This window comes from Scyliorhinus canicula, chromosome 6, assembly GCF_902713615.1.
Source record: "Scyliorhinus canicula chromosome 6, sScyCan1.1, whole genome shotgun sequence".
Classification (NCBI taxonomy): Eukaryota; Metazoa; Chordata; class Chondrichthyes; order Carcharhiniformes; family Scyliorhinidae; genus Scyliorhinus; species Scyliorhinus canicula.
In genome coordinates, this window is record NC_052151.1 from 8,936,347 (window position 1) to 8,962,058 (window position 25,712).

Below are 25,712 nucleotides of genomic sequence, written 5' to 3' on the forward strand. Positions count from 1 at the left end.
AGGCTGGTGGAGTGACGGGCGCTGCACGCAGACACGACCCAGGTGCTGGTGATGTCCAGGAGGCGGCACGACAGACCCGGCGAGGACGGCGGGCACGTGACGCCTTGGTGGCAGCACGGTTCACGCATCGCATGTGACGTCCCCGCTGAACACCAAACCACCACCTGCATCGCTAGTCGTGCAGAGGGTCAACACACAACTTCCACCACCACAACCCCCCCACCCCCTCTCAGTGTACCCTGCTCCACTTCGACATCACCCTTACCACTGGGTCCAGACGGTATGGCACAACATTGATGGCTGTGTCAGCGGGTGTGATCAGTGCCATGTGGAATGATGACAGCCCGCTCTGCGATGAGCTGTGAGCTCAGAATTGTTAGAGAGAGTCTGACCCATGGCAATAGCTGAACCATCCACCTTGGTGGCCGCTGAGATCGTCACTGACACTCCATCACGTGCCCGCGTGGGCTAGCTGTGGGAGGGGTTGGGGGGGGGGGCGGGGGGGAGAGGGGCAGGGACTGCACACCCGGCACCGAAGTTTCACCACTCGTCAACCCCAGCGACACTCGGTCACCATCACGATTCCTGTGGCTGTGGAACAATCACACGGTATTACAAGTAAGGTGGAACAGTGCGTTTAATGTTAACAATTATTTACAGGTGCCCTAGCCCCTACAACTAAACTGTGCCCTTCACCCGTGCCAACTTACTCAGTGTCTAACTTAGTTACCTTACGCGCCCTACCACTACGTCTAAGTGATTCCCCAGATGATACAGCAGGAGTGGAGGAGGATTGCTGCGAGTCGCCCCACTCGACTCGTTTCTCCTTGGCCAAGCGTTTCCTGGGGCGACCCGGCCTTGATGGGCCAGGCTGCTCTGCGGGCGTCTCGGGTGACATTGTGCCACCCTGCTCTGCCTGCTGCCCACCCGATGCACCAGGGATGGGACGGGGGGAGGCCGAGAATTCCGGGACGTCCCGTGATGGACTTAATGGGACGGGCCCTGAAACCTCCTCCTCCCTCGGGGAGCCCGGTGGCCCCCGGGCCTCACTTTGGGACAGAGGTGCGAGCGGGGAGGTGCCCCGTCGCACCACCGACACCTGGCGCTGCCAGTCTTGGAGGCCTGCAACGGTATCCACCAGGATCCGAAGGTTTGCAGAGACGGAGTCCAGGGAGTTAGACATTCCCGCCAGGGACTGTGCGATCTCAACCTGTGAGTGCACGACGCCATCCAGCACATGTGTCAGGCGGTTGATGCTCTCGGCGACTGACTGCTGCGACTGGCCAATGACCTGGTGAGACTGGGCCAAGGCCTGCAGGGTGCCGGCAATGTCGTTTTGCCTCTGGCACATTGCTGCCTGTGAGAGGGCAACCCTGTCCAGGGCCGAGGATGACGCGTGCATATGAACCCCAATGCCTTGCATCACCTGACCCATTGCCTCCACTGCGGATGCCACCCATGCGGTGTCGGACTGGGTCTCTGCCATGAGCGGCACCACTCCCTGCTCGTGGACGCGGTTCGACTCCTCTAACAGCGTCTGCAGAGTCTGGAAGGAAGCCCTCATCCCGTCGTTGTTTCCCTGGGTTTCTTGAGGCATCGGCTGTGCGGGTGGGTTGAGAAACTCCAGGAACTCCGAAAACGTCTGGGAGCCAGCTGCATCCTGGGCCTGGTCTGGCCTCCGCGAGTCCGGGCCCTCGGTTGCTCCGACCTCCACCTGCTGTACCTGCTCAGCTGTGATGTGCAAACCAGACTGCGACCCAGGAGACTCATCACTAAATAGGCCCGCCGGGGTGAGTGTCTCTGGGATGATGGATGTTGTGGGAGATAGCAGTGCCGCAAGCCCGATGTTTTCGCAATTTAGCCCCTCCTCAATGGTGTGGGGCCGCTCAGAGTCCGGAGGGTTATCCCTGGCCATTTCCGGGGGTTGTGTTCTCGCCACCCTCTGGGCGTCCTGATCCGCAGATTGGGTTGGGGAGGATGGGACTCCCCGCTGATTGGTCACCCTCTGTCGTGCGGCCCCGGGTGAGGTGGCGGCAGATGCCTGTGTCCGTCTGCAGCCAGACGGCCCTGGTCGTTCGGCATCACGTACTAGGGAAGAGAATGAGACGGGTTATTTAGATTTGCTCGGCAGGCCGCTGGACGGTCCCAGTGGGCAGCGTGTGAAGGGACAGAGGATGGGGGACGTATCCCAGTGGGCAGGGTATGTGAAGGGACAGAGGATGGGGGAGGTGTCCAAGTGGGCAGGGTGTGTGAAGGGACAGAGGATGGGGGACGTATCCCAGTGGGAAAGGTGTGTGAAGGGACAGAGGATGGGGGAGGTATCCCAGTGGGCAGGGTGTGTGAAGGGACAGAGGATGGGGGAGGGGTGGGTGTTTGTCAAGGAGGGTTGTCTCACTTGCTGCAGATCCGCCAACCTCGCATAGCGCGACATCCCGGGTGGCAGACCCCCCAACAAGGTCCAGTGCCCTCTGCTCAAAGGTGGTGAGGGGGTGCAGGTTGGGTGAACCCCCTCCAGTCTTGTGCCGCTCACGGTTGTTGTGAGCGGACTTGGCCTGTTGGGGGAGGGTACATAGGTAGATCATTACAATACGGCAGGTATCAGCAGTCCGTTCAGATACTGGCACAGTTTGGGGGTCAAGTTGTCATAAGACGATTGCATCTCTCCACGGGGCCAGAGCGCTGGGTCTGTGACAACTTTGTGAACCATCCTCAAATAACTCTGGCCCAATCCCCCTCCACCCCCCGTGCCAGGGGGAGGTGGGTGATTAGGTAAAGGGGGGGGGGAGGGATGGTTGTGACCAGGGGGCACCTTCTTGGCACTTACCCTGGCAGCCCTGGTGAGGTCGTGTAGCTTTTTCCGGCACTGCTCTGCAGAGCGAGGGTTCTGCCCCACAGCACTGACGGCAGCGGCCACCTCACGCCAGGCCTGGCGTTCCGCACTGGCAGGTTGGCGATGCCCTCTCCGCGGGTGGAGGATGCCCCTCCTCTGCTCGACAGCATCGAGCAGAGTCTCGACATCGGCCTCCACAAAACGAGGTGCAGCTCTCCTGGACTCCGACATCATGGCCGACAGATTCTGTGCTCGCCCGCGCCTTTTTGCGGCGTCGGGCGGCGTCACGTGGGCGTGATCGTGTCGTCGCCGTGTTCCGTCGTCATCGCGCACGTGATTGACGCGGCCGCGTTACTAGCCCATTTCCCGGAAGTGAATACGTCGGGAAATGGACCCTTCCCGACCGTCGTAAAACGCGCCCGTTTTTTACGACAGTTTCGCGATTTTTCGCGAGTGCGGAGAATCGCGCCCAAGGTATTAGTGAATTTGATTGTTGGAGATTATGGGCGGGATTCTCCGACCCCCCGCCGGGTCGGAGAATCGCCTGGGGTCGGCGTGAATCCCGCCCCCACTGTCCTCCAATTCTCCGGCCCCCAAAAATCACCACGGCGTGAATCGCGCCGCCGGTCTTGGAGAATGGCGGGGACCGGTGCGACTCAATGGGCCTCGGGGCCGTCCGAATTCTCCAGCCCGCGATGGGCCTAAGTCCCACCCATTTTTTGCCAGTCCCGCCAGCGTAAATTGGATTAGGTCCTTGCTGGCGGGACCTAGCAGCGCGGACAGCCTCCGGGGTTCTTTTGGGGGGGGGGGGGGGCGATCGGGGCCCACCGTTCCGCGGGCAGGCCTGTGCCGTGGGGGCACTCTATTCTTCTGAAGTGGCGGCTGTAGCGGTCCACCATTACCAGTGCAGAAACGAAGCCCTCTGCGCATGCACGGGGATGATGCCAGCACACGCTGGTGCTCCCGTGCATGCGCCAAATCGCGCCGGCTGGCAGAGGCCCTTCGGCGCCGGTTGGCGTGGTGCCAAGCCCCTTTCCCGCCGGCCGGGGGGGGCCCAAACCACTCCGGGGCAGGCCTAGCCCCTGAAGGTGCGGAGGATTCCGCACTTTTGGAGCAGCCCGATGTTGGAGTGGTTCACGCCACTCCTCGGCGCCGGGACCCCCTGCCCCGCCGGGTAGGGGAGAATCCCGCCCTATATCTCAGTTCCATTGTACAATTGGAATGTAATTTAATGCCAGGTCCAGTATTAGGCAGGGTGGCTAAGGAATTACCAATGGACAGAGTAGACTTACTTTTGTGGAATGATTTGGCAGGAGTGAAGGTTTTAGCTTCACCCATGATTTCAGAGAATCCAAGGGAAGATAGGGAGACAGAACAGCTACAGGACCAATTTCCAGATATTTTTCCATCCTGTATGGTGACCAGGTCAATAGCTAAATGAAGTTCAGCAGCAGAGATTGAAGTCACACCACCGCTGGATGGTAGAGTAGCCAACACTATCCTTGAGAATAAGGACAATTCTGAGGAAGTGTTTAGAAGGGCTTCACTAATTGAGGCCCAGGAGGAAGATCCAGAAATACTAAAATCAGCACAGTTAGCTCTCACAGAAGTTGAGGTTGAGGGGGTTCCACTGTGCTAATAAATCAAGAATGGAGTTCTGATGAGGAAGTGGAGAGGAAGTGGATGAGGAATGAACGGTTGTTGATCCGACAGTGGTACCGCCTACATATCATTTGGAGGTACTGTGGATAGCACATGGGATACCAATGGCAGGGCATGTGGGAATTTGGAAAACTCAGACATCAGTCGACAGGCACTTTTCCTGGTCAGGACTGCATAAGGATAGAGTGCAACTCGACAAAACCTGACATCGCTATCAGGTAATAGGTAAAGCATAACCCACATCTTTAATACCCAGACCAGTGTTTGAAGAACCCTTTAGTTGAGTATTAGTAGATTTTGTAGGACCGTTGCCCAATATGAAGCCAAGGCATCAGTACATTTTTACCGTCATGGATATGACTATCCGATTTAGAACACAAGAACAGAAGAACTAGGAGCAGACATAGGCCACCTGGCCTCTCGAGCCTGCTCCGCCATTCAATCAGATCATGGCTGATCTTTTTGTGGACTCAGCTCCACTTACCCGTCCACTCACCGTAACCTTTAATTCCTTTACTGTTCAAAAATCTATGTACCTTTGCATTAAAAACATGAAACAAGGTAGTCTCAACTGTTTCACTGGGCAGGGAATCCCACAGATTTGCAACCCTTGGGTGAAGAAGAACCCTCAATTCAGTCCTAAATTTGCTCCCCCTTATTTTGAGGCTATGCCCCCCAGTTCTAGTTTCACCCGCCGGTAGAAACAACTTCCCTGCTTCTATCCTATCTATTCCCTTCATAATTTGATATGTTTCGATAATATCCCCCTTTATTCTTCTAAATTCCAATGAGTATAGTCCCAGTCTACTTAGTCTCTCCGCATAAGCTAATCCTCTCAACTCCGGGCGGCACAGTAGCACAATGGTTTGCCCTGTAGCTTCACAGCGCCACAGACCTGGGTTTGATTCCCGGCTTGGGTCACTGTTTGTATGGAGTCTGCACGTTCTCTCCGTGTCTGTGTGGATTTCCTCCGGGTGCTCCGGTTTCCTCACACAAGTCCTGAAAGACGTGCTTGTTAGGTGAATTGGACATTCTGAATTCTCTCTCAGTGTACCCGAACAGGCCCCGGAGTGTGGCGACGAGGGGTTTTTCACAGTTAATGTAAGCCTACTTGTGACAATAATGAAGATTATTATTTAGGTATCGAACAATTAAAATCAACTGATTATCATCCACAAACTCAGGGAGCGTTGGAGAGATAAAACCATGATTAGGATCGATTGTCATGAATATCTAAGAAATTGTGTGAGGGGATTGGATTTTTCATTATTTGCCACCAGAGATTCTCCGAAAGAACATAATGGGTTTAGACCATTTGAATTAGTTTCTGGCCATGAAATATGGGGTCTATTTAAATTGATGGAAGAGAAATTTCTAAAACAACAGGACAAATCCTCAATGTTAGATTACGCGTCCATGTTTCTGGAAAGACTCACAGAGGATTGATCGCCAGGTAGCCCGAGTGCATTTTAAAGGTTTCAGCAGCAAAAATGAAACTGTGTGTAACCAAACATACAAGACCAGTGCCTTCCAGGCCGGAGATGAGGTATTTACAATATTGCCATTGCATGGTGAACCTCTGAATGGGAAATTCAATGGCCCTGATAAGGTGATGAGGAGGGTGAGTAAGTTGATTTACCTAATCGATACTCCAGACTGGGAGAAGAAGAACCGATTATACCATGTCAATAAGTTAAATGCCATGGTAGAGAAGGGGATCAGAAAGGACAAGTGTGTCAGGTAGTACAAGTAGTGGAAGAGGTTGACAGTTCACACAGAATGACCCTCTGTTGGTACGACCAACAAATACAGACATCCGAGGACAATTAGAGGCCTAGTTGCCTATTTATAATGGAGACTTGTAGCTAGTGGTGTGCCACAGAGATCAATGCTGGGACCTCTTTTTTGTAGTATAGGTAAATGATATGGAGGAAAATGTGGGTGGTCTGATTAGTTAGTTTGCGGATGACACGAAGATTGGCGGAGTTGCTGATAGTGTTGAGGATTGTCAGAGGCTACAACAGGATGTAGATAGATTGGAGACCTGAGCACAGTGATGGAACCATCAATTCACTAGACACGTGCTTTAAGATATGAACAGCTGTTTTAATCTACTTACTACAGAGCCAGCATGTTACCCATTGAACTCTCGATGAACTGGCAGGCTGGCTCTGGACAAGGGTATTTGTACAGCAGTCCAGGGGGAGGAGTCATGGGCGGAGCCAAGTGTGGAGCCCTATACAAACTCCTGAGCATTCCCAGTGCTACTCCCCCTAGTGGTCGGATAACGCTACTGCGCTTACAATGGTATTGGTAAATACAGTGTGAATTACTAAGTTACATTCACCACACACAGAAATGGCAGGTGGAGTTCAATCCGGACAAATGTGAGATGATGCATTTTGGAGGATCAAATCTAGGTATGAATTGTACTGAAATGGGAAAACCCTTAGGAGCATTAACATACAGGGGGATCTGGGCGTACAGGGAGATCTTGGCATGCAGGCCCACAGTTCCCTAAAAGAGGCCCACATGTAGCCAAGGGGATTAAGAAGGGTTATGGCATGCTTGCCTTCATCAGCAGGGGCATTGAGTACAAGAGTTTGAAACCATGGGCAAAATTCTCCGACCCCACGCAGGGTCGGAGAATCGCCCGGGGCCGCTGAAAATCCCGCTCCCGCCGTGGCAGAAATTCTCCGGCACCCGGGAATTAGCGGGAGCGGGAATCGTGCCACGTCAAGCGGCAAACCCCCTGCGGCGATTCTACGGCCAGAGTCGATGGGCCATAGTCCCGCCGCTGGGAGGCCTCTTCCGCCGCCGAGGTTTGAACCACCTCTGGTGGCAGTGGGATCGGCGGTGCGAGTGGGCCCCCGGGGTCCTGGGGGGGGGGGGGGGGGGCACGGGGCAATCGGACCCCGGGGAGTGCCCCCACAGTGGCCAGGCCCGCGATCAGGGCCCACCGATCGGCGGGCGGGCCACTGCCGTGGGGGCACTCTTTCTCTCCCGCCGCCACCACGGCCTACACCATGGCGGAAGCGGAAGAGAATCTCCCAGCACGCATGCGCCGGTGGTGACGTCATGCGCGAACCGGCGAAGGCCTTTCGCTCAGCCCCAGCACCGGGCGGCGGGTGTCAAAGGCTGTTGGTGCCGGTTTTGGCACCAGTCGGCGTGGTGCCAACCACCCCGGCGCGGACCTAGCGCCCAAAGGTGCGGAGAATTCCGCACCTTTGGGGAGGCCCGATGCCGGAGTGGTTGGCGCCACTCCGCTACCCCGGGACCCCCCGCCCCACCGGGTAGGGGAGAATCCCGCCCCATGTTGCATTGATATAATTAGGCCTCATTTGGAGCACTAGGTACAGTTCTGGTCACCATATTATCATAAGGAAGAGGAAGCTTTGGAGAGAGTGCAACAAAGGTTCACCAGGATGTTGCCTGGTCTCGAGGCTGTTGGCTATGAGGAGAGGTTGAATAAACTAGGATTATTTTCACTGGAAAGATGGAGGTTGAGAGGAGACCTGATGGAGGTCTTCAAAATTATGAGAGGCCTAGACAGGGTGCATAGTTAGAGGGGTTCTTCAAGGGTGCAAGTGTCAATTACAATGGGGCACAGGCTCAAGGTGAGAGGGAGAAAGTTTTTCACGCAGAGATTGGCAGGTGCCTGAAACACACTGCCAGACGATGTGATGGAAGCAGACACATGAGCAACATTTAAGAGGCATCTGGATGGATGCATGAATAGTGAGGAAATAGAGGGATACAGATCGAGTAAGGGCAGAAGATATTTTTTTTAGTCAGGGCATCATGATCGGCACAGACTTGGAGGGCCGAAGGGCCTGTTCCTGTGTTGTACTTTTCTTTGTTCTTTGTACTATTCTTACATTTAGTAATATCTTACATATAGAAGAAAGAACAAAAGAACAAAGAAAAGTACAGCACAGGAACAGGCCCTTCGGCACTCCAAACCCCTGCCGACCATGCTGCCCATCTAAACTAAAATCTTCTACACTTCCTGGGTCCGTATCCCTCTATTCCCATCCTATTCATGTATTTGTCCAGATGCCCCTTAAATGTCATTATCGTCCCTGCTTCCACCACCTCCTCCGGCAGTAAGTTCCAGGCACCCACTGCCCTCTGTGTAAAAAAAACTTGCCTCGTACATCTTCTCTAAACCTTACCCCTCACATATTAAACCTATGCCCTCTAGTAATTGACCCCACTACCCTGGAGAAAAGCCTCTGTGTATCCACTCTGTGTATACCCCTCATAATTTTGTCGACCTCTATCAGGTCGCCCCTCAATCTCCATCGTTCCAGTGAGAACAAACTGAGTTTATTCAACTTCTCCTCATAGCTAATGCGCTCCATACCAGGCAACATCCTGGTAAATCTCTTCTGCACCCTCTCTAAAGCCTCCACATCCTTCTGGTAGTGTGGCAACCAGAATTGAACACTGTACTCCAAGTGTGGCCTAACTAAAGTTCTAAACAGCTGCAACGTGACTTGCAAATTCTTATACTCAGTGTTTCAGCCAATGAAGGCAAGCATGCCGTATGCCTTCTTTACTATCTTCTCCACCTGTGTTGCCCCTTTCAGTGACCTGTGGACCTGTACACCTAGATCTCTATGACTTTCAATACTCTTGAGGGTTCTACCATTCACTATATATTCTCTACCTGCATTAGACCTTCCAAAATGCATTACCTCACATTTGTCCGGATTAAACTCCATCTGCCATCTCTCCGCCCAAGTCTCCAAGTGATCTAAATCCTGCTGTATCCTCTGACAGTCCTCATCGCTATCCGCAATTCCACCAACCTTTGTGTCGTCTGCAAACTTACTAATCAGACCAGTTACATTTTCCTCCAAATATTTATATATACTACAGCAAAGGTCCCAGCACTGATCCCTCCAGAACACCACTAGTCACTGCCCTCCAATTATAAAAGCACCCTTCCATTGCTACTCTCTGCCTTCCATGACCTAGCCAGTTCTCTATCCATCTTGCCAGCTCACCCCTGATCCGTGTGACTTCACCTTTTGTACCAGTCTGCCATGAGGGACCTTGTCAAAGGCCTTACTGAAGTCCATATAGACATCATCCACTGCCCTACCTGCATCAATCATCTTTGTGACCTCTTCGAAAACTCTATCAAGTTAGTGAGACACGACCTCCCCTTCACAAAACCATGCTGCCTCTCACTAACATGTCCATTTGCTTCCAAATGGGAGTAGATCCTGTCTCAAAGAATTCGCTCCAGTAATTTCCCTCCCAATTTCTTCAAGTATTTCCATTTTTGTGATACTGATAATAAAGTTAAATAAGTCAAGTTAAATAAGTTAAGAGGCCATGGTGTTAAGGGTAAGATCCTGGCATGGATAGAGGATTGGCTGACTGGCAGAAGGCAGAGAGTGGGGTTAAAGGGGTCTTTTTCAGAATGGCAGCCGATGACTCGTGGTGTGCCTCAAGGGTCTGTGCTGGGACCACAACTTTTCACAATATACATTAATGATCTGGGGGAAGGAACTGAAGGCACTGTTGCTAAGTATGCAGATGATACAAATATCTGCAGAAGGACAGGTAGTTTTGAGGAAGCAAGAGGGCTACAGAAGGACTTGGACAAGCTAGGAGAGTGGGCAATGAAGTGGCAAATGAAATACAATGTAGAAAAGTGTGAGGTTATGCACTTTGGAAGGAGGAATGGAAGCATAGACTATTTGCTCAAGGTGAAAAGCTTCGGAAATCAGAAGCACAAAGGGACTGGGGGTCCTTGTTCACGATTCCCTTCAGGTTAATGTGCAAGTTCAGTCAGCAGTTAGGAAGGCAAATGCAATGTTAGCATTCATGTCGAGAGGGCTAGAATACAAGACCAGGGATATACTTCTGAGGCTACAAAAGAACAAACAACAAAGAACAAAGAAAAATACAGCACAGGAACAGGCCCTTCGACCCTCCAAGCCCGTGCCGACCATGCTGCCCAACTAAACTACAATCTTCTACACTTCCTGGGTCCATATCCCTCTATTGCCATCCTATTCATGTATTTATCTGATGCGCGATCAATAACCACAGAAACGAAGGAGTAGTCCGAATTGAAGGCTTTAATCTACAAGATGTTTCCCCAGCAGCTTGAGTACAGAAAGAACAATGGCTGCTGGGAAACATGGGTTCTTATTGGGTGGAGCTACCTTCGTCTTGACCAATGAGAGAGCAACACTTGGGCCAATGAGCAGAGAGCCTTCTCCACCAATAGCAGCTCACATTCCCAGGTACCGTAGTACCTCTAGTCAAACTACCACATTCACCCCTTGTTGAGAAAGGAACCGGGGAGGGGGGTGCTCATTGAGAGGCGGGGGGGGGCATCCAGCCAGGACTGGTTGTCCACTGCGGGTGGGACAATTTACTGGTAGTATGACTAGTGATATGGGATTATACCTCTCCAACGGCGGCTGCCCACTGACCCGTAACTATATACAGAGATGTGTTATCACACGGCAAATTATTTGCAGAGTCAGAAAAAAAAGGGTCCATTAAAAGTTCATATCAACTCGATCAGCCGATCGGGGGCCTTGGATGTCCTCTGCGACCTGCGGAGCTTCGTCGGAGATGTTAGAGATGCGGGCGTCCATGACTCCGGGAGCGATGATCCGGTCCTCATGGAGAGTCCACACCCCGAGACGGAGCTGGTGAGGGCCAAGCCGTGGGGGGGTGCATCTAGTCCTCTAGGCGGCGTGGGTGAGGAGGTTGGCGGGCCAGGGAGGGGAGCGTCTGCGGGGAGCAGTTGCGGTTGGAGGGGGGTGGGTGGGGCTGGTGCCGGGGGCAATGGCAGGGATCCGGCGGGCGCCAGGTCCCGTAGCGAGACCGTGTCCTGTCGGCCGTCGGGGTACTCCACATACGCATATTGCGGGTTAGCGTGGAGCAGCTGGACCCTCTCAACCAACGGGTCCGATTTGTGCGCCCGCACGTGCTTCCAGAGCAGCATGGGCCCGGGGACTGCCAGCCAGGTCAGGAGCGGGGTCCCTGAGGAAGACTTCCTGGGGAAGACAAGAAGGTGTTCATGAGGCGTTTGACTTGTAGACGTGCAAAGTAGCGACCGGATGGAGTGGAGGGCGTCTGGGAGGACCTCCTGCCAGCGGGAGACTGGGAAATTTCTGGACCGTAGGGCCAGTAGGGCGGTCTTCCAGACCGTGCCGTTCTCCCTCTCGGCCTGTCCCTTATCCCAGGGGTTATAACTGGTCATCCTGCTTGAGGCAATGTCCTTGCTGAGCAGGAATTAACGCAGTTCGTCACTCATGAAGGAGGACCCCCTATCGCTGTGTATGTAAGTGGGGAATCCGAACAGGGAGAAAATGGTGTGGAGGGCTTTTATGATGGTGGCTGTGGTCATGTCGGGGCAGGGGATGGCGAACGGGAAGCGGGAGTACTCATCAATCATGTTGAGGAAGTACGTGTTGCAGTTGGTAGAGGGGAGGGTACCTTTGAAGTCAATGCTGAGGCGTTCAAAGGCACGGGAAGCCTTTATCAGATGCGTTTTTCTGGGGTAGTAGAAGTGCGGCTTGCACTCGGCGCAGATGTGGCAGTTCGTCGTGACTGTCCTGACCTCCTCGATGGAGTAGGGCAGGTTGCGGGTCTTTACAAAATGAAAGAAGCGGCTGATCCCCGGGTGGCACTGGTCCACGTGGAGGGCTCGGAGGTGGTCCACTTGTGCGTTGGCACAGGTGCCGTGGGACAGGGCATCGAGAGGCTCGTTTAGCTTCCCAGAACGATACAAGATGTCGTAGTTGTAGGTAGATAACTCGATCCTCCACCGCAAGATCTTGTCGTTTTTTATCTTGCCCCACTGTGCATTGTCAAACATGAAGGCCACCGACCATTGGTCTGTGAGGAGGGTGAACCTCCTGTTGGCCAGATAATGCCTCCAGTGTCGCACAGCTCCTACTATGGCCTGTGCTTCCTTCTCGACCGAGGAGTGGCGGATTTCGGAAGCATGGAGGATACGGGAGAAGAAGGCCACGGGTCTGCCCGCTTGGTTGAGGGTGGCTGTCAGAGCTACGTTGGACGCGTCGCTCTCGACCTGGAAGGGGAGGGACTCGTCGACGGCGCACATCGTGGCCTTTGTGATATCCGCTTTGATGCGGCTGAAGGCCTGGTGGGCCTCTGCCGACAGGGGGAAAGTGGCTGTTTGGATGAGAGGACGGGCTTTGTCGGCGTAGTTGGGGACCCACTGGGCGTAATACGAGAAGAAACCGAGGCAGCGCTTCAGGGCCTTGGAGCAGTGGGGGAGGGGGAGCTCCATCAGGGGCGCATACGTTCCGGGTCGGGGCCTATCATTCCATTTCGCACCATGTAGCCGAGGATGGCTAGGCGGTCGGTGCTGAACACGCATTTATCTTTGTTATAAGTCATATTTAGGAGTTTTGCGGTTTGGAGGAATTTGCGGAGACTGGTGTCGTGGTCCTGCTGATTGTGGCCGCAGATGGTGACATTATCGAGATACAGGAAGGTTGCCCGTAAACTGTATCAGTCGACCATTCGGTCCATCTCTCTTTGGAAGACCGAGACCCCGTTTGTGATACTGAAGGGAACCCTTATAAAGTGGTAGAGCCGCCCATCCGCTTTGAAGGCAGTGTACTTGCGATCGCTCGCGCGGCTGGGGAGCTGGTGGTAGGAGGACTTGAGGTCCACCGTGGAGAAGACCTTGTACTGTGCGATCCTGTTGACCAGGTCGGATATACGGGGGAGAGGGTACGCGTCCAGCTGCGTAAACCTGTTGATGGTCTGACTGTAGTCTATGACCATCCTATTCTTCTCCTAGGTCTTTACCACCAGAACTTGTGCTCGCCTGGGGCTGTTACTAGCCTCGATGACCCCTTCCTTCATAAGCCGTTGGACCTCGGACCTGATGAAGACCCTGTCCTGGGCACTGTACCGTCTGCTCCTGGTGGCGACAGGTTTGCAATCCGGGGTGAGGTTTGCAAACAAGAACGGGGGATCGACCTTGAGGGTCGCGAGGCTGCAGACAGTGAGGGGAGGCATAGCTGAATTTAAATGTTAGGCTCTGGAGGTTACACTGGAAGTCTAACCCCAGTAGTGTGGCTGTGCAGAGGTGAGGGAGGACGTAGAGTCTGTAATGTTTAAACTCCCTCCCCTGGACTGTGAGGTCCGCTATACAATACCCCGTGACCTCCACAGAATGGGTGCCAGAGGCCAGGATGATTTTCTGCTTGATGGGATAGACAGGGAGAGCGCAGCGTCTGACCGTGGTAGGGTGTACGTAACTCTCCGTGCCCCTGGAGTCCAGTAGGCAGATCGTTTTGTGCCCGTTGAGGAGGACCTTCGTTGTTGCCGTAGAGAGGGTGTTGGGTCGAGACTGGTCCAGAGTGACTGAAGTGAGTCGTCATTGGGCGGTGCGTAGTCACCCGTGGGGTCCTCGGAGCCAATCCAAGATGGCAGCGCCCATCAGTCGCACATGGTGGGGGGTGGACAAAATGGCGGTGCCCGTCCCCCGCACGTGGCGCTGGAAGCACAAGATGGCAGCGCCCGGAGGCCGCACATGGCGTTGGGGGATGGGGCAGAGTGGTTCGCGGGCCGCATGGGGCCCTTGGAGAGAGAGGAGGGGGAGTCCCGCGGTCGCTGCCCGGGACCGCAGTGACCACCTTGGCCTGGCAGACGGACAAAAAGTGGCCTTTCTTCCCGCAGCCCTTGCAATTTGCCGATTGGGCTCGGCAACGTTGTCGGGGGTGTTTCGCCTGGCCGCAAAAATAACAGCGGGGCCCCGTGGGTTTTTCAGGGCGTCCTGCGGCACAGGCCTGGGGTAGTCCGAGTCCGTGGGGGAGAGGGAGGCTGAATTCCATGCTGCCCAGGGGGCCGCCGCACGGTCGGGGCGTATGAGTGGGCGTTTCTGTTCGCGATATCTAGGGAGGTAGTGAGGGCCCGTGCCTCCGTGAGGCTCAAAATTTCCCTTTCTAATAGTCTCTGGTGGATCTGTGGGGACTGCATGCCTGCAACAAAAGCATCTCGGATGAGGAGATCAATGTGCTCACTAGCCGACACTTGTGGGCAGCCGCAGTTCCTCCCCAGTAGGAGGAGAGCACGGTAAAAATCGTCCAAAGACTCATCAGGGATCTGCTGCCTCGGAGCCAGTAAGTGCCGAGCGTAAACTTGATTTACTGGCCGGACGAAGTGTCCTTTTTGCAGTTCCATAGCCGCATCATAGTTGGTCGTGTCCTCGGTGAGCGTGTAGATGGCGGTGCCGACATCCGAGTGAAGGATGTGTAGCTTCTGCTCCCTCATCGGTACTTTTTACGCCGTGCTGAGGTAGCTATTAAAACAAGCCAGCCAGTGCTTGAATGTAGCTGCTGCGTTAGCTGCGTGGGGGCTGAGTCGTAGACACTCCAGCTTGATGCGGAGCTCCATCCTTTAACACTTGTTGATTAAATTGATGCGCGATCAATAACCACAGAAACGAAGGAGTAGTCTGATTTGAAGGCTTTAATCTACAAGATGTTTCCCCAGCAGCTTGAGTACAGAAAGAACGATGGCTGCTGGGTAACACGGGTTCTTATACTCCGCCTCATTGGGCAGAGCTACCTTCGTCTTGACCAATGAGAAAGCAACACTTAGGCCAATGAGCAGCGAGCCTTCTCCACCAATAGCAGCTCACACTCTCAGGTACCATAGTACCTCTAGTCATACTACCACATTATCAAGATGCCCCTTAAATGTCACTATCATCCCTGCTTCCACCACCTCCTCCGGCAGTGAGTTCCAGGCACCCACTACCCTCTGTGTAAAAAACTTGCCTTGTACATCTCCTCTAAACCTTGCCCCTCGCACCTTAAACCTATGCCCCTGAGTAATTGATCCCTCTACCCTGGGGAAAAGCCTCTGATGATCCACTCTGTCTATGCCCCTCATAATTTTGTAGACCTCTATCAGGTCGCCCCTCAACCTCCATCGTTCCAGTGAGAACAAACCAAGTTTATTCAACCTCTCCTCATAGCTAATGCCCTCCATACCAGGCAACATCCTGGTAAATCTCTTCTGCACCCTCTCTAAATCCTCCACATCCTTCTGGTAGTGTGGCGACCAGAATTGAACACTATACTCCAAGTGTGGCCTAACTAAGGTTCTATACAGCTGCAACATGACTTGCCAATTCTTATACTCAATGCCCCAGCCAATGAAGGCAAGCATGCCGTATGCCTTCTTTACTACCTTCTCCACCTGTGTTGCCCCTTTCAGTGACCTGTGGACCTGTACACCTAGATCTCTCTGACTTTCAATACTCTTTAGAATTCTACCATTCACTGTATTAAGTTCTACCATTCACTGTATACTCTGGTTAGACCCCATTTGGAGTATTGTGAGCAGTTTTGGGCCCCATATCTAAGGAAGGATGTGCTGGGCTTGGAAAGGGTCCAGAGGAGGTTCACAAGAATGATCCCTAGAATGAAGAGCTTGTCGTATGAGGAACGGTTGAGGACTCTGGGTCTGTATTTGTTGGAGTTTAAAAGGATGAGGAACGAACTTATTGAAACTTACAGGATACTGCAAGGCCTGGATAGAGTGGACGTGGAGAGGATGTTTCCACTTGTAGGAAAAGCTGGAATCAGAGGACATCATCTCAGACTAAAGGGACGATCGTTTAAAACAGAGAAGAGGAGGAATTTCTTCAGCCAGAAGGTGGAACTCTTTGCCACAGAAGGCTGTGGAGGTCAAATCACTGAGTGTCTTTAAGACAGAGATAGATAGGTTCTTGATTAATAAGGGGATCAGGAGTTATGGGGAGAAGGCAGGAGAATGGGGATGAGAAAAACATTAGCCATTATTGAATGGCGGAGCAGACTCGATGGGCCGAGTGGCCTAATTTTGCTCCTATGTCTTATGGTCTTATAATAACTTTTATTACTGTCACAAGTAGGTTTACATTGACACTGCAATGAAGTTACTGTGAAAATCCCCGAGTCGCCACACTCCAGCGCCTGTTTGGGTCACTGAGGGAGAATTCAGAATGTTCAATTCACCTAACAGCACATCTTTCTGGACTTGTGGGAGGAAAGTGGAGCACCCGGAGAAAACCCACGCAGATACAGAGACCGTGCAGACTTTGCACAGACAATGATCTACGCTGGGAATCGAATCCGGGTCCCTGGCGCTGTGAAGCAACACAGCTAACCACTGTGCTACTGTGCCGCCGCACCCCAACATATTTTGACTTAAATGAATAGTTAATTAGGAATGAATAGTTAATTGGGAATCATAATCTAATCTGGAAAGTACTTGAAATTAAATCTATTTGTAAGATTAAATTCAGAAAATATCTAAAATCTAACTTGCATTGCAGTCCACATGTGAAAATGAGTATTATCCGAACCATTTATTAATTGTTAATATTTTTGTTGTACAATTTGGCTTGTAGGTGATAATATCTGGATAATTCTGGATGGCCCGGTGGATGCTATTTGGATAGAAAATTTAAATTCCGTCCTGGATGACAACAAGACATTAACTTTGGCTAATGGTGACCGTATTCCCATGGCTCCATCCTGCAAGCTACTGTTTGAAGTACACAACATTGAGAATGCATCTCCAGCCACCGTGTCCAGAATGGGCATGGTCTACATCAGCTCTTCTGCTCTCAGCTGGAAGCCAATTTTAAAGGTAACAGCCTCCAAGCTATGATCTTCATAGAAACCAATACCTTTTCAATGAATTAATTTCCCAGCGACCGACGAAAAGAACCAAATGACAAGATTCAAGTTTTAAGACTTTTATTACAACAAACTAAAATCAGCTAAGACCAAGTATTATTAACAGTCATCTAATACACAACTTCATAAAAGGTATTTTTGCATTAATTAACTAATGTAATCAATATCCATCTTCCATTCCCTTTCACTGTTTGCCACACATTTCAACAGTCCTTCTATAACTCCCAGACCAGCTCACTTCTTCCGAACCGCACGAGTTCAAAACGTCCAATGGCCCTCAATTTTCGCCGGAAAGTTCCATCTCAATGAGTTTTTGTTTGCTAAATCCCCAAAAGTTCCATCAGTTAGACCATAAGACCATAAGACATAGGAGCAGAATTAGGCCACTTGGCCCATCAAGTCTGCTCCGCCAGTCAATCATGGCTGAAATTTTTATCTTCCCCATTCTCCAGCCTTCTCCCCATAACCCCTGATCCCCTTATTAATCAAGAACCTATCTATCTCTGTCTTAAAGACACTGTGATTTGGCCTCCACAGCCTTCTGCAGCAAAGAGTTCTACAGATTCACCACCCCCTGTCCCTTTTCTTTAATACAGTTTCTCCACAGCAGTAGTTGCTTTTTCTCTCTTTTTCACAGCAGTACCTTATATGTATCCCTCTCCCTCTCAAAATTCATTGGTCCCTCTTCTGTGAGTTACTGAGTCTGAACTGACCTTCAAAGAGCACCCTGCCTAGGTCCATCCTTTCCCTGTAACCCCGTGCATTGATCATGGCCAATCCACCTGACCTACACATCTTTGGACTGTGGGAGGAAACCGGAGCACCCGGAAGAAACCCATGCAGACACGGGGAGAAAGTGCAAACTCCAAACAGACAGTCCCCCAAGGCTGGAATTGAACCTGGTCCCTGGCGCTGTGAAAAATCAGCAGAGCTAACCACTGTGCAACCATCCTGCCCATATTTTCCACCATATTTTCAAACACTTTTGAAGAAATGGAAGGGGTGGGTCCCACGCTGTCCTGCCTTGCTTCGCCAGCAACCTCAGCCCCTGTCATATCGGGGCACCATTTTTTAAAGATGCCCTGATCTGCAAAAAAGAACATGAAATCAGAAATAAAAATAAAATGAAAGCAGAAACATGCCAGGAATCCGCCGTCCCCCACCACCTCCCACCGAAATACATGGGACCTTCCCCTTCCCCAGGGATCTCCTGCATACACCTAGAATCTCCCCCCTACCCCGGGGAACCCCATTCACGCATACAGGACTTGCTCCTTCCCCAGAGAACTCTTCCATGGAAACTGCACCTGGGCACTGCTCCTCAGACTGACCCCTGGCACTTGCCCCTTACAATTGTACACCTAGTGGGGGCCATTTGCCTGGTTCCATTTATCCAGAACTGTTTAGAACCTCTGCCGACATGATGACACACTGGTGTGGCGGAAGGAGGAAACCTAACATTGGGGGATAATACAGAGTGAAGGCTGTTATGTGTATTTAAATGGATGAAAATGAGGGCGTGATTCTCAGTTCCTGAGACTTTGTTGACGCCGGGGCAGGATTTGTGCACGACAGCAAAATTGGAGCCGTACCTGTACCGATTCAGTGACTGTTGAGAGGCAAGCACAGATGCCACATGAGGCACAATCGATTCCAATGAGAAACGGTGCGGAATTTACCGGTTTCACGGTTGACACTCAGGAGGCTGACAAGCTGCATCCATATATGCACACTTCACTCCCCACACACAACATCCCAGCCACCAAACTGGTTTAGCACAGGGCTAAATCGCTGGCTTTGAAAGCAGACCAAGGCAAGCTAGCAGCACGGTTCAATTCCCGTACCAGCCTCCCCGGACAGGCGCCGGAATGTGGCGACTAGGGGCTTTTCACAGTAACTTCATTTGAAGCCTACTTGTGACAATAAGCGATTTTCATTCATTTCATTTTCAAGGAGAGCGGCACCCAGTTTCATGGATGCCGAGCTGGAGACCCTCATGGACACAGTGGACAAGAGGCGGGCCACCCTGTTCCCCAGCCTGGGAAGGAGGCTGCCAGCCACCGCTGTTTGGTGTGCCTGGGCACAGGTGACAGAGGTGGTCAGCGCCCTGAGCAACACCATCTGGACCAGCCTGCGGTGCCATAAAAAAACTGCACACCCCCTCAAGGCGGCTGGTGTGGTCAGGGAACACTGAGCCCCCAGTGTCATAATATACACCAGTATATCATGGTGTAGACACATACTGATGGACATACACTGGGACCAATCAACATGCACAAACACCGCAGCCAATCACCAGTTAGAACACACGCACTATAAAGGCAGAGGGCATCACTTTTCCCGCTCATTCTGGGTGCTGCCTCTCAGAAGCACAAGAGCTCATCAAGCCTAGTACAGACTCACACCACGTGCTGAGAGATTCAACTGGTTCGGACAGGCACAGGTCTCTAGTTAAACTATCATTGTGTAAACCCACAGTTATAGTATCTATTATTTTATAAGTAATTAATAAAATAGTGTTGAACCTTCTTCAGTGTTGGTGGCATATGTCTGCTTCACAAGTCCACAGTGCCCAACACTTCACCCAGCACTAACCCATCCCCAACACCTGAAACTCGATCCCCCTCCCTCCCCACCCGCAGGGTGTCCGAACCTCATGCCGGCATCCATATCTGCCGCCATGGTCGGGTGTCCTGGCCCCTGAGACCACCAGCTACCCACCCCCTGGGCTGAATGCGTTGGACTGTCCAACACTGTCGTTTACTGTTTCCTCCACCAGGAGAAAGCCGCCTATAACTGCCAGGAGGGGGGAAAAACTGAAGGGGTTTCGCCGGACCTGTGCCCCCTCAACGTGGCTGAGCAGAGGGCCCTGGGCGTGGTTGGCGGCCCAGAGAAAAGGAAGGCCACCAGGATGGAGGTCGGCCACAGGCAAGGAAGTGAAACTCCGCTGAGTTACGGTTTCCCATGCCACGTGTGTCAACCAACCCCCCCAAAATCACCCCACGCCATCCTCACCTTCACCCCCCATCCTCACCCATGCCCCACTCTCCTCTGGCCTGCAGTCTAATGATGCGTCTTATCTTGTGAGGTGGGAACCTTCGGGTGATGGGCTGGGTCCATCTGGTGACCCCCAGCCAGTGCCACAGCCAGAGCGCCCCCTGCCGTGTGCTGACCAGCGATGAGGAGAGCAGCACGGCTGGGAGCCCTCGACCAGAGAACCAAGACACCCCGGTGGTGGAGTCCAGGTTTGACACACTTGTCTGCAACACCCTCCACTATCCCAGAGGCACTTCCCTCGTCACTTCAGTGAAGAGGCTCCTGGGACTTTATCTGGTGCTCACCACACAACTGATACAGTACATCAGGTGGAGGTAGGAATACGCGAGGGGGTGGATGGTTGGAGGGCAGGCCAACCCTAGGAACTAGCTGCCACTCAGATGGACAGTCCCATTGATCGTGGAGTTGCAGTCACAGAGCCTGGGGCTGCATGAGGGATTGTTGACAAGCGGTGTTGGAGGAGTCCAACCTACAGGAACAGGAGGTGGTGCTGACCATGTGTGCCACCCAGGCGAACACCACACGGTGACGTCCATGGTGGAGGCATTGGGGTTGAGAGATTTGGTGATGGATCAGCATGCCCAAGGCCTGGGGCATTCTGTGCAGGTGCTGGCCAAGCCCCAGGGGAGGGTTCCCTTGGGAACCTCACAAGTAGCCATGTGCCAGAGCCACCTGGAAATTGCAGCGGCGCTTCTGAGCGTGGTCCAGTCAGAACAGGCCATGGCTGAGAATTTTGGCGGCATTGCTGGCCGACATGGCGCAGACACAGAGGGTGATGACCCAGTCCCAGAGGCAGATGGCGCAGTCACTGGGTGATGTGACACAGGCCCAAAAGGTGGTGGCACAGTCAATGGGTGATGTGGTGCAGTTTCAGAAGGAAATGGTCTACTCCCTGTGCTCCATGACCTCGAGCATTCAGACCCTGGTGGAGACCAGTGCGGGCTCCAGGACTGGCAGCGGCAGGTGGTGGGGGGCTTCAGAGGATAGCTCCACTCGCACCCCCAATGGAGTAGCCCATGGGCCACTGGGCACTCTGAGGGAGGAGGGGGTCTTGGGACCCCTCCTGGTGACTCCCGCAGGGGAGATGCTCAGGCACCCCTCCCCGACTCCTATCCCTGACTCATCTGCTGAGCTGCGGGCAGAAAAAGCGGCACCATGCCACTTGGGACACCCGAACAGCGACCAAGCCAATTCATGCCCAGTTGACCCAGAAAATAGCCGCCAAAGATGAGCCAAGTCGCAGGGTAGGAGTCACAGCAGGCCGCTTCCATTCCTCCAGTGCTGTCTGGGAATCCACCTAGACTTAGCGTAGGGTCCATAAGGCCAGAAAGTTAGACACCAGTTAAGTTTGCATGGATGCAGGGCACAGTTATAGGGGCTAGGGCACATTAAACACCTGTTAACACTATTGCAACCTACCTCAGTGCTCAGTCAGATGGGTGTGAGGGGTGGGCTGGTCTGGGCTGGCGGGAGAAGGGGGAGGAATGGGCAGTTATTGTGGGTGGCCTGAGCTCACGACCAAACCCCCCTGACCGTCCCGACTTCCGTCATCCCAGGGATCCGATGGGACCATTGAATGGTCAGCTTTCGTGCAGGGATCACCCAGATGGACGGTGAAAGTGTATCATGGGAAGGAGTCAGACGTTGTCATATGATGCGGAGCACCAGAGCATCCAGTCATCATCCTCCATCCCTTTATTATTGCCAACCATGTAGTGCTGCAGGTATGTAGTGAGGGGGTTGCAGGTGGAGGGGTGTCCCGTTCTGGAGGGATTTTAGGGGTGTCGGGGTGGGATGCCACATCAGTGACAGTGGCCAGTTTCTGCCCCCCAGTCGGTGAAACTGGAGATAATCAGAGTACCCCATGCACGTTGGCCCTGGCGCACATGTCTTGCAGTCTTCCATGTCCTGCCCATCCTCCCTCTCCCCCACATCCTCCTCATCGGAGGAGGCTTGGCATTCATCCTCCTCCTCCAGTGCATCACCCCTCTGCTGTGCGATTGGGGATGGGGGAGAGGGTTGGCACACATGGCATAGAGAACCGCAATTAAGTGGGGTCTGACTTTCTCGCCCACGGCCAACCTCCACACCGGCAACATCACTTTGCTTTGGGCCGCCAACTATGTCCAGGGCCCTCTGCTCAGACAGCGGTGGCTGGCAGCCTCCTTCCCGGACTGAGACACAGAATGGCCTGCCTCTCCATCACCACGTCCAGGAGCATCTCCAGCAGGGCATCCATGAAGAGTGGTGCTGCTCTCCTTGCTGCCATCGTGTTGGCTAGGCTGGTGTTTGTGAGGAGTGAAGTGTGCACATGCGGCTGCAGCTTGTCAGCCTCCTGAGTGTCAATTGTGAAACCAGTGAACCCCACACCATTTCTCATTGGAATCGATTGTGTTCCACGTGGCGCCGGTGCTAGCCCCTCAACACTGGCTGAATCAGTCCAGGCGCGGCACCAGTTTTGCTGCCATTGAAGTCCACAAATCCTGCCCTGGCGTCAACACTTAGTCTCAGGAACGGAGAATCCCACCCCATGTCTATACATAGTCATACCTTTTAATGGATTTTCCCAATCCACATCAGCCAATTTGTCCTACATGCCTTCATAATTCCTTTATCAAACTTTAACAGCTTGGCTTCAGGTTGAACTGCCTCACTTTCAGACATTATATAAAATTCTATCATATTGTGGTCACTCATCCCTCAAGGTTGTTTGACAACTGGATTATTAATTAGCCCTTTTTTAGAGCCCTCTCGACATTCATCCGACTAAAATGAATTATATCACACTTCTTTACATTAAATTTCATCTCCACTTGTCTATCCATTCTACCAACCTATCTCTGCACTTGTGAACCTCTCTACTATCCTGCTCAAAGTTCACAATACCTTCCAGGTATATAGATTTTGAAATTGTGTCTAGTGCACCAAAGTCTGGGACATTTCTATGTATATGTATGTATGTCTGTATATCAGGAGAGAATAATAAGGAGAATGGGGATGAGAAATGGGGATGAGAAAAATATCAGCCTTGATTGAATGGCAGAGCAGACTCGATGGATCAAGTGACCTAATTCTTCTCCCATGTCTTTTGATCTTCTGGTCTTATAGGAGAGGAACATTGTACATGGAGGAAAGAAACTGTGGTATGTAGGTTAAAGAGAAATTGAGGTTGGGTGAGATCATGTTGAGGCAAATCATGATGGAGATCATGAAGATCTGGGGAAAGATTGTGGTCTCGAAGGATCATTGTCAGAGGACAGCTAATATTGGAAGTGGTGTGACCATCAATTCACTCGAGACACGAGAGGAAGTAAACTGTGGCTTTAATAGACTTACAACTGAGCCTGCCTGCGACCAGAAGAACTGAGGGCAGACTCACAAAGCTGCAGCACTTTATACTTCCGGTAGTGGGAGGGGCCATGGGTGGAGCCATGGGTGGAGCCCTGTACAAGTTCCTCATCTCCCCCTGTGGGCAGAGCCGCGCAATGGCTCACAGACAGAGCCCACAAGGACACAATGCTATACTGTGTGAATTAAGCAATGTACATTCACCACATTCACCCCCTGTAAAAAAAATCAAGTCCGGCGGGGGTGACGGGTCTACAGGTTTAGCCGGTCCGGTGGCCGAGTCATCTGTTGGGATCGGCGGAGCACTGGGGTTGCGGCCTCTTAGGATGGCTGTGTGCTGACGGGCGGTGTGGATCTGAGGGTGGACTCCGGGGGTGGTTCGTGCACAGCTTTGTTCCTGACCGGTGCGACGGGCAAAGAGGGGTGCAGGAATCCTGTAGGCGTGGGGGCGCAGGGCATGGGGGGTCGGGTGAGGTGTAGTGTGAGGGGTACCTCGGCGGTGGTGGTGGTGGTGTATCCTGCAGACGCCAGGTCCCGGAGGGAAACAGTGTCCTGATGGCCGTCGGGGTGTTTAATAAAAGGCGTAGTGTGGGTTCGAGTGAAGCAGTAGTACCCTCTCTATTAGTGGGTCAATTTTATGCGTCCGGACATGCTTCCAGAGGAGAACCAGGCCCGGTGTCCTCAACCAAGGTGGGAACAAGGCCCCCGTGGTAGTTCCCCGAGGGAAAACAAATAATCGCTCGTGAGGGGTCTGGTTAGTGGCAGTGCACAGGAGGGACCTAATTGCATGGAGCGCGTCGGGGAGGACCTCCTGCCAGTGGGAGGTCGGGAGATTCCTGGACCGTAGGGTCAGTAGGACGGTCTTCCAAACCGTCGCATTCTCCCTCTCCAACTGCCCGTTCCCCCTGGGGTTATAGCTGGTAGTCCTGCTCGAGGGGATGCCCTTGTCGAGCAGGTACTGATGCAGCTCGTCGCTCATGAAGGACAAACCCCTGTCGCTGTGTACGTAGCTGGGAAGCCGAACAGGGTGAAGACACTGTGCAGGGCTCTGATGACTGGTAGGTCATATCGGGGCATGGGATAGCAAACGGGAAACGGGAGATTTTGTCTATGACGTTAAGGAAGTACACATTTCGATTGGTCGAGGGGAGTGGCCCTTTGAAATCGATGCTCAGGCGTTCAAAGGGCCGGGAAGCCTTTACCAAGTGGGCCTTATCTGGTCTATAGAAGTGCGGTTTGCACTCCGTGCAGATTGGGCCATCCCTGGTGATGGCTTTTACCTCCTCGGTGGAGAAAGGCAGATTGCGGGCCTTGATGTAGTGGGCGAGCCGGGTGATCCCCGGGTGGCAGAGGTCATTGTGGATAGCCTGTAATTGGTCGTCTTGTGCGCTGGCGCATGTGCCGCGGGACAGGGCATCTGGGGGCTCATTGAGCTTCCCCGGCCGATATATGATGTCATAATTATAGGTGTAGAGTTCGATCCTCCACCTCAACATTTTATCGTTTTTTATTTTGCCCCTTTGCGAGTTGTCGAACATGAAGGCAACCAATCTCTGGTCGGTGATGAGGGTAAACCTCCTACCTGCAAGGTAGTGCCTCCAGTGTCGTACGGCTTCCACAATGGCTTGAGCTTCTTTTTCGACTGAGGAGGTTCGAAGTTCCGAAGCGGAGAGGGTTCGGGAGAAGAAGGATACTGGTCGACCTGCCTGGTTCAGAGTGGCGGTGAGAGCGACCTCTGAGGCGTCGCTCTCCACCTTGAAGGGGACAGATTCATCCACCGCCGCATGGCGGCTTTGGCGATGTCCTCCATGATGCAGTTGAAGGCCTGGTGGGCCTTTGGTGACAGTGGGAAGAGTGTGGTCTTAAATAGTGGGCGTGCTTTGTCCGCATACTGGGGGACCCACTGGGCATAATAGGAGAAGAATACCAGGCACCTCTTGAGGGCCCTGGGACAATGAGGGAGAGGGAGCTGTAAGAGCTCATACGGTAAGAGCTGCAAACGGTCCGGGTCGGGGCCCAGGACTCCGTTTTCAATGACATAGCCGAGGATTGCTAGTCTGGTTGTGCGGAAAACGCATTTCTCCTTATTGGCTCGATCAGCAGTG

At 52.8% G+C, this 25,712-nt stretch overlaps 1 protein-coding gene across 1 annotated transcript in view; it reads left to right on the forward strand.

The window, feature by feature from the left end:
• Positions 1-25,712, forward strand: part of LOC119966923 (dynein heavy chain 8, axonemal-like) — a 1,786,259-nt gene that overhangs the window by 1,307,662 nt on the left and 452,885 nt on the right. The window contains exon 51 of the mRNA XM_038798881.1: positions 16,911-17,152. Within this exon, the coding sequence (XP_038654809.1) occupies positions 16,911-17,152 (242 nt within the window). The remainder of the gene's footprint in view (positions 1-16,910; positions 17,153-25,712) is intronic.